Genomic DNA, 12636 nt, shown 5'->3' with positions numbered 1-12636 from the left:
AGTTTCCATGGTATTTATTTATTTCATATACTTGTACCCTGCCCTTCTCACCCCCGAGGGGGGACTCAGGGCGGCCTCATAGCAAACAACATTCGGTGCCATCATAATGATAAGAACAATCAACAAGTTCATTAAAACAAAACATTAAATAAACAGTTGTTAAAACACGCCAATTAAAATCTGGGTCCGGGTCAATTTATTGTCACTTTGAAATTGCTTATAACTTCTTCATATAAGCCACTGTTCAATGGTCAAATGCAAGGTCCCACAGCCAAGTCTTGAGTTTCCTTCTAAAGGACAGGAGGGAGGTGGTCAGTCTGATGTCTTTGGAGAGGGAATTCCACAGATGAGGAGCCACTGTTGATCCATAGTGACAATCACAGTGACAATGGGCGGGCTAAATATAATGATTAAAAGAAAAACTAATTAAAAACTAATTAAAAACTTGTGTGAGATAAAGGAGAAGCAGGTTATTTGTGGAGGAGAGCTCATTATAGTGGGGGTTGTAGAATCAAGCTTTCCCACGGGGTGCGGGAGGGCGGATGCATACTCCAATGACAGAACATTGAGGCTAAGCAATAGTGTGAGGTTGTATACCTACTCACCAAAAGTGCAGTGGAAGAGCCAGGTTTTAAGGTTCTTTTTAAAGGTTTCCTAGGGTAGGGGCTTTCCTAATATAACCCCCCACTCCCCAATTGAAATTGATGTACTGTCTAATTGTCCATTTCTGGGTAGAATTCACAGTATTTAAACCCCTATACAGTTCAACTCCAGACTGATAGGAATATTTTATCTCCCTGTATGAGCCTGCTCAGATGTCAAGAGGAACACATTCAGCACACTATCTGTTTTTTACGTACTTTTTCATACTGCCTTGGGGCTTTTTTCTTTCTCCAACATATTTGTCTTCTTTGCTAATTAGATTTTAAGCCCTCCCCTCTTATGCAGACAATACCAGTTCCATGTTTTGTAGAGACAGAATGCTTACAAAAGACTTTAGATTAGTGGTTCTCAACCTTCCTAATGCCGCGACCCCTTAATACAGTTCCTCATGTTGTGTTGACCCCCAACCATAAAATTATTTCCATTGTTACTTCATAACTGTAATTTTGCTATTGTTATGTATCGTCATATGAATATCTGATATGCAGGATGTATTTTCATTCATTGGACCAAATTTGGCACAAATACCCGATATGCCCAAATTTGAATACTGGTGGGGTTGTGGGGGATTGATTTTGTCATTTGGGAGTTGTAATTGCTGGGTTTTATAGTTCACCCTAAATCAAAGAGCATTCTGAACTCCACCAATGATGGAAAAGAACCAAACATGGCACACAGAACTCCCATGACCAAGAGAAAATACTGGAAGGTTTTGGTGGGCACTGACCTTGAGTTTTGGAGTTGTAGTTCACCTACATCCTGAGAGCACTGTGGACTCAAACAATGATGTATCTGGACCAAACTTGGTACAAATACTCAATATGCCCAAATGTGAACACTAGTAGAGTTTGGGGGAAATAGACATTGACATTTTGGAGTTGTAGTTGCTGGGATGTATAGTTCAACTACAATCAAAGAATATTCTGAACCTCACCAACGATAGAATTGGTCCAGACTTCCCACACAGAACTCCCATGACCAATAGAATATACTGTTCTTTCTGATGGTCTTTGGCGACCCCTCTGACACCCCCTCACGACCCCCCTCGGGGTCCCGACCCCCAGGTTGAGAACCACTGGTTTAGATGAAACGTAGACTGTGTAAGTTTTCCAAACTTTAATCTGTATTCTAACATGGATTCTTCAAATGCATTTACATGCAAGTGTAACTTATGTTTTGTTTGTAAACATTGAATCCTGGTAATACGGAGTTACCTACACATAAGACCTTTTCCAGATGTTTCTGTAGGACGTAGTCAATGGCACTTTGCACAGTCTCCACATAAGTATTTCCCAGCCTGCTTCCAAGTGCTGAAATTCACTGCCACACCTTTTTTTTTGGCAAGTTGGAAGGTGTCCAGGCAGCACTAGGCTGCAGTTTTGCAATCAGAAGAACAGAGCTGACATAGTCTTCCTATATTGTTAGTACGTTGCTGGAGATCCAGAAGGGCAGCAGCAATCTCTCTACATGACATAGATTTCTGGGCAGTAGATACCGTGTTTGAAATATATTCAGTTTTAAATATCCATTTTTCATCCATGGAATTCATTTGGAACTGTTAATCACAGCATAAAATCATGTACCTAGCTTTTGACAGTTAACATATTCTAGATGACATCAGTGACATTGAGTGTACTAAAATTTAAAAGTAGCTATGGGAGCATGATGTTCTATGCAGTATTCACTGAGGGCAATTTGAAAATTTAGGGCAGTTTTAGGACTTAAATACCCTTTCACAAACCACTAAATAAACATTAGTCACGAAATGCAAAATAAATCCTGCAAACAAATTGTATTGCACTCAGTAACTTTGCCTGAGGCATCACTAGTTAGTTCGACATCATTAGCCAGCCAGTTATTTCTACTTGTATACAAAGCTCTGATGCCAACTACTCTTAGTTCTGGCATTATAAAAAAAAGTTCTGGCATTGTGTCATGCAAAGCACTTAGTTAATATGTGTTCATGAATGATCAGCGCAATCCAGAAAATGCCCAAACTGATAGTCAAATGTTTTCTGGAAGTCTGTGGTTCCAGTGGTTCAATTTAGAGTTACGCGGAGCAGCATTCAATGTGCTTCATGGGGATAAACCTGGAGAGAAAATGTTGGTGTTTCCTCTAACTGTGCAATATACAGGGTTAGTCAAAATGAATAGGCCAATAAGAAAATTAATTGTACCCGAATGTATGTTTACTGTAACCAAACCACAGCTACGTAGCGACAGATAAACTATCAAAGTTTTTTTTGAGCAACACACATGTACGTTAATGCCGCTAGGCGTCGCTAGGAGTCGCTGTTTTCAAAATGGCGGAATCAGGCAAAGAGAAGGCGTTTTGTGTGATGACATTTGCTAAAACAATGTCAGTAATTACGGTCCAGCGAGAATTTCGAGCCAAGTATGGCAAGGAACCACCTCATCGACATTCCATTGCGAGGTGGGTAAAGCAATTTGAGGAGACGGGCTGCTTATGCAAGGGTAAAACCACAGGACGACCGCGTGTCTCCGAAGACACAGTGGAATCCATTCGTGCATCCTTTCAATGAAGTCCCCAGAAGTCGACAAATCGTGTTTCCATGGAATTGAACGTTCCGCAAAAAACTGTGTGGCGCGTGTTACGCAAACGTTTGCAGTTCAAGCCGTATAAATTGCAAATGGTGCAGGCTTTGAAAAAAGGTGACTATTCGAAACGACACGATTTTTGCGAATCAATGCAGCGAAGACTAGAGGAGGAAGGCTTTGCCAACAGACTGGTCTTCAGTGACGAGGCAACATTTCACCTGTGCGGGAAGGTCAATAGGCATAATCTCCGCTTTTGGGGATCTGAAAATCCTCATGCCGTATTGGAACATGTAAGGGATTCGCCGAAGGTAAACGTTTTCTGTGCAATAACCAACCGTCACGTGTTTGGCCCATTCTTTTTCGCGGAGAAAACCGTAACAGGCATAGTGTACGCTGACATGTTGTCTGAATGGTTGATGCCACAGTTAGAAGAGAAAGTGCCCGATTTCGTATTCCAACAGGACGGTGCCCCTCCGCATTGGCACAACAGTGTACGCGAGTACCTCAACGAACACCTTCCCAGACGTTGGATTGGCCGTGCTGGAGTGACTGATCTTCCATTCCTCCTGTGGCCCCCCAGGTCCCCCGACCTCACACCATGCGACTTTTCTCTCTGGGGGTATGTGAAAGACACTGTGTTCCGACCTCCATTACCGCTGACCTTGGACGACTTAAAACAGCGCATATGTGCTGCATTCGATACCATTACGTCGGATGTGCTGCAACGGATGTGGAATGAACTGGACTATCGCTTGGACGTCTGCTGTGTCACACGGGGCGCCCATATCGAACATCTCTGAAGGTGAGACAAAACTTTGATAATTTATCTGTCGATACGTAGCTGTAGTTTGGTTACAATAAACAAACATTCATCTAAAATTAATTTTCTTATTGGCCTATTCATTTTGACTAACCCTGTATTTTGTAGGCTTGGAGGAATATCTCAAACAGTGCTGCAGATGGCTGGTGGCAAAAGCCAGTTGACCAAAATATATGCAGTATGCACAGACTCATCCTGTTTTATGTATTGTCGAAGGCTTTCATGGCTGGAATCACTAGGTTCTTGTGGGTTTTTTCGGGCTATAGAGCCATGTTCTAGAGGCATTTCTCCTGACGTTTCGCCTGCATCTATGGCAAGCATCCTCAGAGGTTGTGAGGTCTGTTGGAAGTAGGAAAAATGGGTTTATATATATATGCTATAGCAGAGCACCTGATGAACCAGCCTGGACACAGCATATTATTTGAGAACACAGAAATGCTGGACCACACCAACAACCACCATGTCAGACTACACAGAGAAGCCATTGAAATCCACAAGCATGTGGACAATTTCAACAGAAAGGAAGAGACCATGAAAATGAACAAAATCTGGCTACCAGTATTAAAAAACTCTAAAATTATAACAGCTAAACAACAGAGAGGAAAAAACCAGGCACAGATTAACACCTCCCAGCAACAGATTTTCCCAGGCTCAGGCAGGCCTTCAAATGCTAATGAAGGTGATCAGCTAAACATTCACACCTAACTGCAGCAGGGAAGAGCTCCTTGCCCCACCCCAGCCATTCCACAGATATATAAACCCATTTTTCCTACTTCCAACAGACCTCACAACCTCTGAGGATGCTTGCCATAGATGCAGGCGAAACGTCAGGAGAAATGCCTCTAGAACATGGCTCTATAGCCCGAAAAAACCCACAAGAACCTAGTCATCCTGTTTTCTTCCTCTGGTTCAAATGCTGTGTTGGATCCTGGTTTGACGTGCCAGGAGGACAGTGTACAGGTGTTTATATCTTGTTTAAATATACCTTCATCTGAAAGAGTGTTTCTTAAACTGGATGATTTTTACAACAGCAGCAATACACTAATATAATTGTCAAAGGCTTTCATGGCCGGAATCACTGGGTTGTTGTAGGTTTTTCGGGCTATATGGCCATGTTCTAGAGGCATTTTCTCCTGATGTTTCGCCTGCATCTATGGCAAGCATCCTCAGAGGTTATGAGGTTGTGAGACCTCACAACCTCTGAGGATGCTTGCCATAGATGCAGGCGAAATGTCAGGAGAAAATGCCTCTACAACATGGCCATATAGCCTGAAAAACCTACAACAACCCACTAATATAATTGTTCAAATGTATTTTGATTAGCTTATAATTCTTTGTAGCTACAATGAACTACATCTAAGGATATAAAAGCAATAGGAATAACTTTCTGACAGTAAAAGCTGTCCAATAGTGGAACTCACTGCTTCGGAGTGTGGTGGAGGTTCCTTCTTTGGAGGCTTTTAAATAGAAAACCATCTGTCCGGAGTGCTATGATGGTGCTTTTCTTGTATAGCAATGTATGTGTGTGGACTGGGCAGCCCTAAGGTCTCTTTTCAACTCTGATTCTATGAAAAGTATTGGAAGAAGTAATATCAAATGCACTTTACGAGAGATTTAGAACTGTCTGCACGCCCACCTATCCCTAAAATATCTTTCCTATTTCCCTTGGACATGCCCAGCATTTTAAATTTTAATCCTTACAGTTGGCCCTGCCACAGGTTTTTAAATGCGTCATGTCATTATTGTACTGTTTTGCTTTGTTATGAGTTATTTATAGTTGTATTGTTGTTGTTATGTTTTATGACGTATTTGGGCTTGGCCTCTTATAAGCCGCACCGAGTCCTGCGGGAGATGGTAGCAGGGTATAAATAAAGGTTGATTACTATTATTATTATTATTATTATTATTATATCATTACTCTGGTAACAATTTTTGAGAATGCTTGGAAGTCCCAGCAGACTGGGAGAGGGCAAGATGCAGCGGCATAAAAAAAAGCCAATGGGATTTTGGCCTGCATCAATAGGAGTATAGTGTCTAGATCCAGGGAAGTCATGCTACCTCTCTATTCCGCCTTGGTTAGACCACACCTGGAATATTGTGTACAATTCTGGGTACCACAATTGAAGAGAGATATTGACAAGCTGGAATGTGTCCAGAGGAGGGCGACTAAAATGATCAAGGGTCTGGAGAACAAGCCCTATGAGGAGCGACCTAAAGAGCTGGGCATGTTTAACCTGAAGAAGAGAAGGCTGAGAGGAGACACGATAGCCATGATTCTAATTGTGCTCTGTATTTTGTTTAATGTTTATGCTTTTTCTGTTATGAGATTTATTTTAATTGCTTTGTATTGTATTGTTATTGTGTTTTGCGTGTGTTGTATTATGGGCTCGGCCTCATGTAAGCTGCACCGAGTCCCATGGGGAGATGGTAGCGGGGTATAAATAAAGGATCATTATTATTCAGTTCTTGTGGGTTTTTTTCGGGCTATATGGCCATGTTCTAGAGGCATTTCTCCTGACATTTCGCCTGCATCTATGGCAAGCATCCTCAGAGGTGAGGTCTGCTGGAGGTGGGAAAAAAGGGGTTTATATATCTGTGGAATGACCAGGGTGAGACAAAGGGCTTTTGTAAGTTGGGCTAGGTGTGAATCTTTCAACTGACCACCTTGATTAGCATACAGTGGGCTGACTGTGCCTGGAGCAAACTCTTCTTGAAGGGTGATTAGATGTCCCTGCCTGTTTTTCTCTCTGCTGTTTTTGCTGTTGCAATTTTAGAGTTTTTTAAGACTGGTAGCCAGATTTTGTTCATTTTCATGGTCTCCTGCTTTCTGTTGAAGTTGTCCACATGTTTGTGGATTTCAATGGCTTCTCTGTGTAGCCTGACATGGTGGTTGTGAGAGTGGTCCAGCATTTTTGTATTCTCAAATAAAATGCTGTGTCCAGGTTGGTTCATCAGGTGCTCTGCTATGGCTGATTTCTCTGGTTGGAGTAATCTGCAGTGCCTTTCATGTTCCTGGATTCTTGTTTGGGTGCTGCGTTTGGTCTAGAACATGGCCATATAGCCCGAAAAAACCCACAAGAACTTAGTGATTCCGGCCATGAAAGCCTTCGACAAGACGATTATTATTATTATTATTATTATTGAATTACTTTTTAATTGAACCCTTTTGGTAAGCTTTTATTAAGGTTATTAGGGTCATCTGAGTGCAAAAGGAAGAGTTGTAATTTTTACTAGCCATAAGAGTCGAGATTGACATTTAAATGTCAAAAGAATCATTTATCGTTATGGAGGTTTCTCCACTAACTTGCTAGTTTAAAAATTAATAGATCTTTCTTGCCAGTGGGGATTAGATTACTGCTGACTTGTGTTAGCCACTGGTAGTTTATGGTCTAATGAAAATGTCTTTGATGTTGGAGAATGCAGCGTTATCCTTGTGAATATTTATTTCTGAAGAAAGTCACCCCGCAAAAAACACCCTTTTCCTTTAAGTGCTAAATGTATTCATTTCACTTGGTCAATTTTATTGTCTTCGTTTGTCATTCTTATTCCCGGCTTGCCGTGGAAGACTATATGCCAGCATTGTGCTTGGCAACTGTTACCTAGTGACAGATTCAGCTGCAGTAGCCATTGGCTGTACTTTTGATTGAGGGTGAAGGACCAAGTCACCTTTTGGATGGCGAGTTTTTCTGCATCAGCTCAGGGCGAAGAGGAGGGGCTGACTTCGGTGCAAGCAGGAATATCACAGGCAAGTGCATGAGAAATAGCAAGAGCATCCTGGAAACTGATCACAGCAAGCAGGATTTAGCTGTACTACAGTCTTGGACAAAGCAAAATGTATAGGGACAAGACATTGATTTGACGAGAGAATTACTTTCAGAGAGCATAATTTTATATTGGATTTAACTGCTTACTGATAAGTGAATAATGGACAAGATGTCATGGATGTAAGGAAAAAATATATAAAGACCTTCAGCATATCATGAGACATTAAAGTTAAAGATGAATGCTTGCTGCAGCAGAACCAGAGAATACCTTTTCCTTTGCATGTAAGGAATATCTCTTCAGAAAATACAGTACTAAGCAATGCCTGTGAGATTCCAGCACTCTACAAAAGGAAGGGAAAAAAGCCCTCGAGTGATGATTTGACATACAGTTGAAATGACCTTTTTTCAGATTTGGATTGATTAATTGTCTCCTGCATCTTTAAAGGATTAAAGATGCATTTGCTTTGGGTGTGGATAGTGGGTGGGTTACAAAGCGAGACTGCTGCATATACCGAAGGAGATCCATTCAGTCATCAAATACCTGCTTATTAGTGAGTTTTGAGAGAGCTTTCTTAAACAATAGATCTATCCCAACTCCAAATGTAATGGGAGTATCAGTATTTTGTTTATTAGACAGAGAGGTGGGTTTTGTTTTGAAGCAGATGGCTATTATTTAATTGCCTAAGCAACTGCGAAAACGTAGCTTGAAGCCTCATGGACTATTAGTCACAGCTTTTCCTGTCAAATCAACATTGCATTATCTTCTTGGAAGAAAATTGATGGAAGTCAATCATTTTATTTTGTTGGTGCATATGAAAAGCTTTGGACGTTGCTCTCGAGGTGAGAAATAGCATGGATGCTGCTATGAACTTCACTTTATTGATCTTCTGCAGTTGCATTTATGGCTGTATTTCTAAAGACAATCATTTCATTTTCTCATTCCTGGAATTCGATACGAGACAGTTTAATATTTTGTGAGAGCCTTGGATTATCCTGCTGACATTTTAAAACGGTCATGAATATTTCAAGCTGAATTGGCTGTTGCCGGAACATCAACATCATGCCTTTGTGTGCCTTTTCTTGTGATTAACTAACTGGAGAAAACATCATGGATTGAAGAGATGGCTTTGTTCGCGGCAAATTAATCACTGCTCTGACACATTTATTGATGTTACCGAAAAGCTTGCTTGCATTAATATACTCAGAATTATACCATTGCTAATGCAGAGTAAGTAAAGATTGCAAAAAATTGCATTACCACCTGCAGAGAACTAAACGATGAAGTATGTCAGAAGGAAGTTCGTACTGGACTTTTTTATTAGTTTTTTCTTCAACTTCGTTTTCTAACAAATTGCAAATGGGACCTACTTTGTTCTTTCCTTCAAAAAATATCTCCCTAGGAAAATGCACTTCTAGAGATTTTTATCGCAATGCTTGGGTTTTGCTTCTCTATTTCTGTTATTTCTGTGTTTTCAAAAGTACCGTTGGAATGACCAGCTTGGGAGACAAGTGCCTTGTCTTTTTCTGAAGAAGAAAGCGCAGGAAGAAACTTAATAGTGGCCTTTTTGCCTCTTTTCTGCATTGTAATCTTAACCCATCGGAAACAGTCCTAAATCTACACAGGCAAAATGTACAGATGAATGACGAATTATCTAGCTACTGGAGTTCTGACCACATTGTTATGTAATACAAACCATGAACCAGTCCACATGGATCGAGTGGAAGACTCTGAATGCGACTAGTAGCGTTGGGAATGTGTCTTCTCACCACTCCTGCCCCTTTGGATTTGGCCAATACAACCCAATTGACATCTGTGTTCTTGAAACTATAATTATTGTTTTACTAACATTTTTGATTATTGCTGGTAATTTGACAGTAATTTGTGTCTTTCACTGTGCTCCGTTGTTACACCATTATACCACCAGCTATTTCATTCAAACGATGGCATACGCCGATCTTTTTGTTGGAGTTAGCTGCTTGGTTCCTACTTTGTCGTTGCTTCACTACTCTACAGGTGTTCATGAGTCATTGACTTGTCAGATTTTTGGATATATCATCTCTGTACTAAAAAGTGTTTCTATGGCCTGCCTTGCTTTCATTAGTGTGGACCGTTACCTTGCTATCACGAAACCACTTTCTTATAATCAGTTGGTCACACCTTGCCGACTGAGAATTTGCATCGTTTTGATTTGGCTTTACTCCTGCCTTATCTTCCTGCCTTCCTTTTTTGGCTGGGGAAAGCCAGGTTATCATGGAGACATTTTTGAATGGTGTGCAGCCTCGTGGCTAACGAATGCTTATTTTACGGGCTTTATTGTATGCTTACTGTATGCTCCAGCTGCTTTCATAATCTGTTTTACTTATTTCCACATATTTAAAATTTGCCGGCAGCACACCAAAGAGATTAATGACAGGAGAGCTCGCTTTCCTATTCATGAAGTGGATACCGCTGCAGAAAATGGGCATAGTCCAGATCGGCGCTATGCTATGGTTTTATTTCGTATCACCAGTGTGTTTTATGTGCTGTGGCTACCATACATCATCTATTTTATGCTCGAGAGCTCTAGGGTGCTGGACAATCCAGCACTTTCTTTTTTAACAACCTGGCTTGCTATAAGCAATAGTTTTTGTAATTGTGTTATATATAGCCTCTCAAATAGCGTTTTCAGGTTGGGACTTTGGAGATTGTCAGAGACAGTGTGTTCATCATGTATATGTAAAAAGGACAGTATTGTTCAAGATCCAGTTCCTAGAAAACGGGCAAACTCCTGCTCCATCTAAGGAGAACTAAGACAGTCAATCAAATAAAATTGGCTATATAAGCTAGGTAGTATTTCATATTTTGCAATGTTGCCAAAACAGAAATGCAACACCCATTCTCTGTAAATTGTATTATGGTTTGAAAATGACTTGCAAGAGCATGTGTTGTTTTAAGGATGAATTATTGAAGAATACTGAAATTGTTAGAAATGGAGTTTTGATAAAATGTTTGTGTATGAATGAGACTAATCAATGTAAGGGGATGCTTCAGCAGAATGAATTAAACAGTTCAGAGCTGAGTAACAATAGCAAAATTGTCACATATTATATATGTGGATGAATATGTAGTAATCTGTTGTATTAAGATACATTTTGTTTAACGAAGTAATTTATGATATATCGGCTATGTTTTAGTAGATATAAAATAAATGTTTTAGTATAAGACAGCTTCATTCTTGTAGTTTTGTCTTTTATACAGAAATGTTTTTTAAATGGCTGTAGTTTTGGAATTAAAGATAACTATTTCTTTGCAACGAAAGTATATTTTATTTTTCTATGTAACATGAATGAATGATTTATATCTTGCTTCCTGCTCTTTTTGAATCTGTGACTCTGCTATTTAGATCTATAGTTTATTTTAGAGACAGTTTGCCAGTGTATCTCCCCTCCTTGCACTCAGAACTGCCATAGTGCCAACTTGAGCATGCACTAAACCAGGGGTCCTCAAACAGGGCCAGGTCACAGTCCCTCAAACTGTTGGAGGGCCGGATTACAATTTGGAAAAAAAAGATAAATGAATTCCTATGTACACTGCACATATCTTATCTGTAGTGCAAAAAAACCCACTTTAAAACAATACAATAATTAAAATGAAGAACAGTTTTAACAAATATAAACTTATTAGTATTTCAGTGGGAAGTGTGGACCTGCTTTTGGCTGATGAGATAGGATTGTTGTTGTTGTTGTGTGCTTTCAAGTCGTTTCAGACTTAGGTTGACCCTGAGCAAGGGCCGGGTAAATGACCTTGGAGGGTCGTATCCGGCCCCTGGGCCTTAGCTTGAGGACCCCTGCACTAAGCGAATAATCTGTAGGTTTAATGTGACTTCTGTTCAGTGCCAACTGAGATCAAAAGCAATTTTTGTAGATGCTAGCTTTTCGAGAGATTATACCTTGTGAGTGGAGTAAAATAGTCAAGTAATTGAAATTAATTTGCATTTTCTAATAGCTGCTGAATTAGTGCAAATTTGTGGTGTCTTTTCCAGCTAATGTAATGGCTTCCTAAGTTAAACATGTAGTAATAGCAATGTAAATTAGCTGGCATTTCAGTATGTGAATTCATAAAAGTAGGACCCATTATACTTACAGTGATTATAGTGATTACTATATGGATTTAGCATGTATAGAACACTGTGTATTTTTAAAATATATATATTTTGTATTCTCCACCTTTTAAGTGGGATAAATAAATTATAAATAGACTCTAGAAATATCTTTTGTAGTGTTACGTGTGCATTGCACAATCTTAACAATGTGAAAATACTGAATCCAAGTAAGAATTTTGTTATTTTAATATATACAGTATATATATTGTACAACCCCATATCAAGATTCCCTGTGAATACCTGAAACTGGATAATAGCAAAACCTATATTTGACTGTACTTGGACATGAAGCATCTCATAGAATTGCACTGGAGGGTCCAGAGAGGCCCACAAATACCTCCAGCTGAAATATTTTTGGAGCATTGGTAAGTGAAAAAGTGGACATCAAATCCATGGATAAGGGGATCATATTATACTTTAAAAGGAAGGGAAAATACTTTGAAGGGGATTTGTACAAACACTTTTGATGGCCTATTTAGGTCTGTGCAGCACAATCCATTAAAATGTGGGAATTTCAATATTTGTTCGATTTTAATGGCAGTGTCAAGTTTGTGCTTAAATCATCGTCATTTAATTGAGTGGTGCTTGAATGTAGTTAGCCTAGAACAAGTTGTGCTTAATGTTATTAGGAAATTTAATAAATATGGTTTTAGCCTGAGCTGTCACTTTCTACCTGTGTTCTGTATTT

At 39.7% G+C, this 12636-nt stretch overlaps 2 protein-coding genes across 3 annotated transcripts in view; both read left to right on the top strand.

Moving 5' to 3' along the window:
• The window catches only part of RABGAP1L (RAB GTPase activating protein 1 like), a 194454-nt gene that overhangs the window by 47863 nt on the left and 133955 nt on the right, over positions 1 to 12636 (top strand). The window lies entirely within an intron of this gene.
• On the top strand, positions 7422 to 11289 carry GPR52 (G protein-coupled receptor 52). Its single transcript, XM_067467657.1, has one exon. The coding sequence runs from the start codon at positions 9502 to 9504 to the stop codon at positions 10585 to 10587; it is 1086 nt and encodes a 361-aa protein (XP_067323758.1). The 5' UTR covers positions 7422 to 9501; the 3' UTR covers positions 10588 to 11289.

This window comes from Anolis sagrei, chromosome 4, assembly GCF_037176765.1.
Source record: "Anolis sagrei isolate rAnoSag1 chromosome 4, rAnoSag1.mat, whole genome shotgun sequence".
In the NCBI taxonomy this organism is placed as follows: Eukaryota; Metazoa; Chordata; class Lepidosauria; order Squamata; family Dactyloidae; genus Anolis; species Anolis sagrei.
Note: the sequence above shows the minus strand (reverse complement) of the source record. Positions and strands in the feature narration are given on the sequence as shown.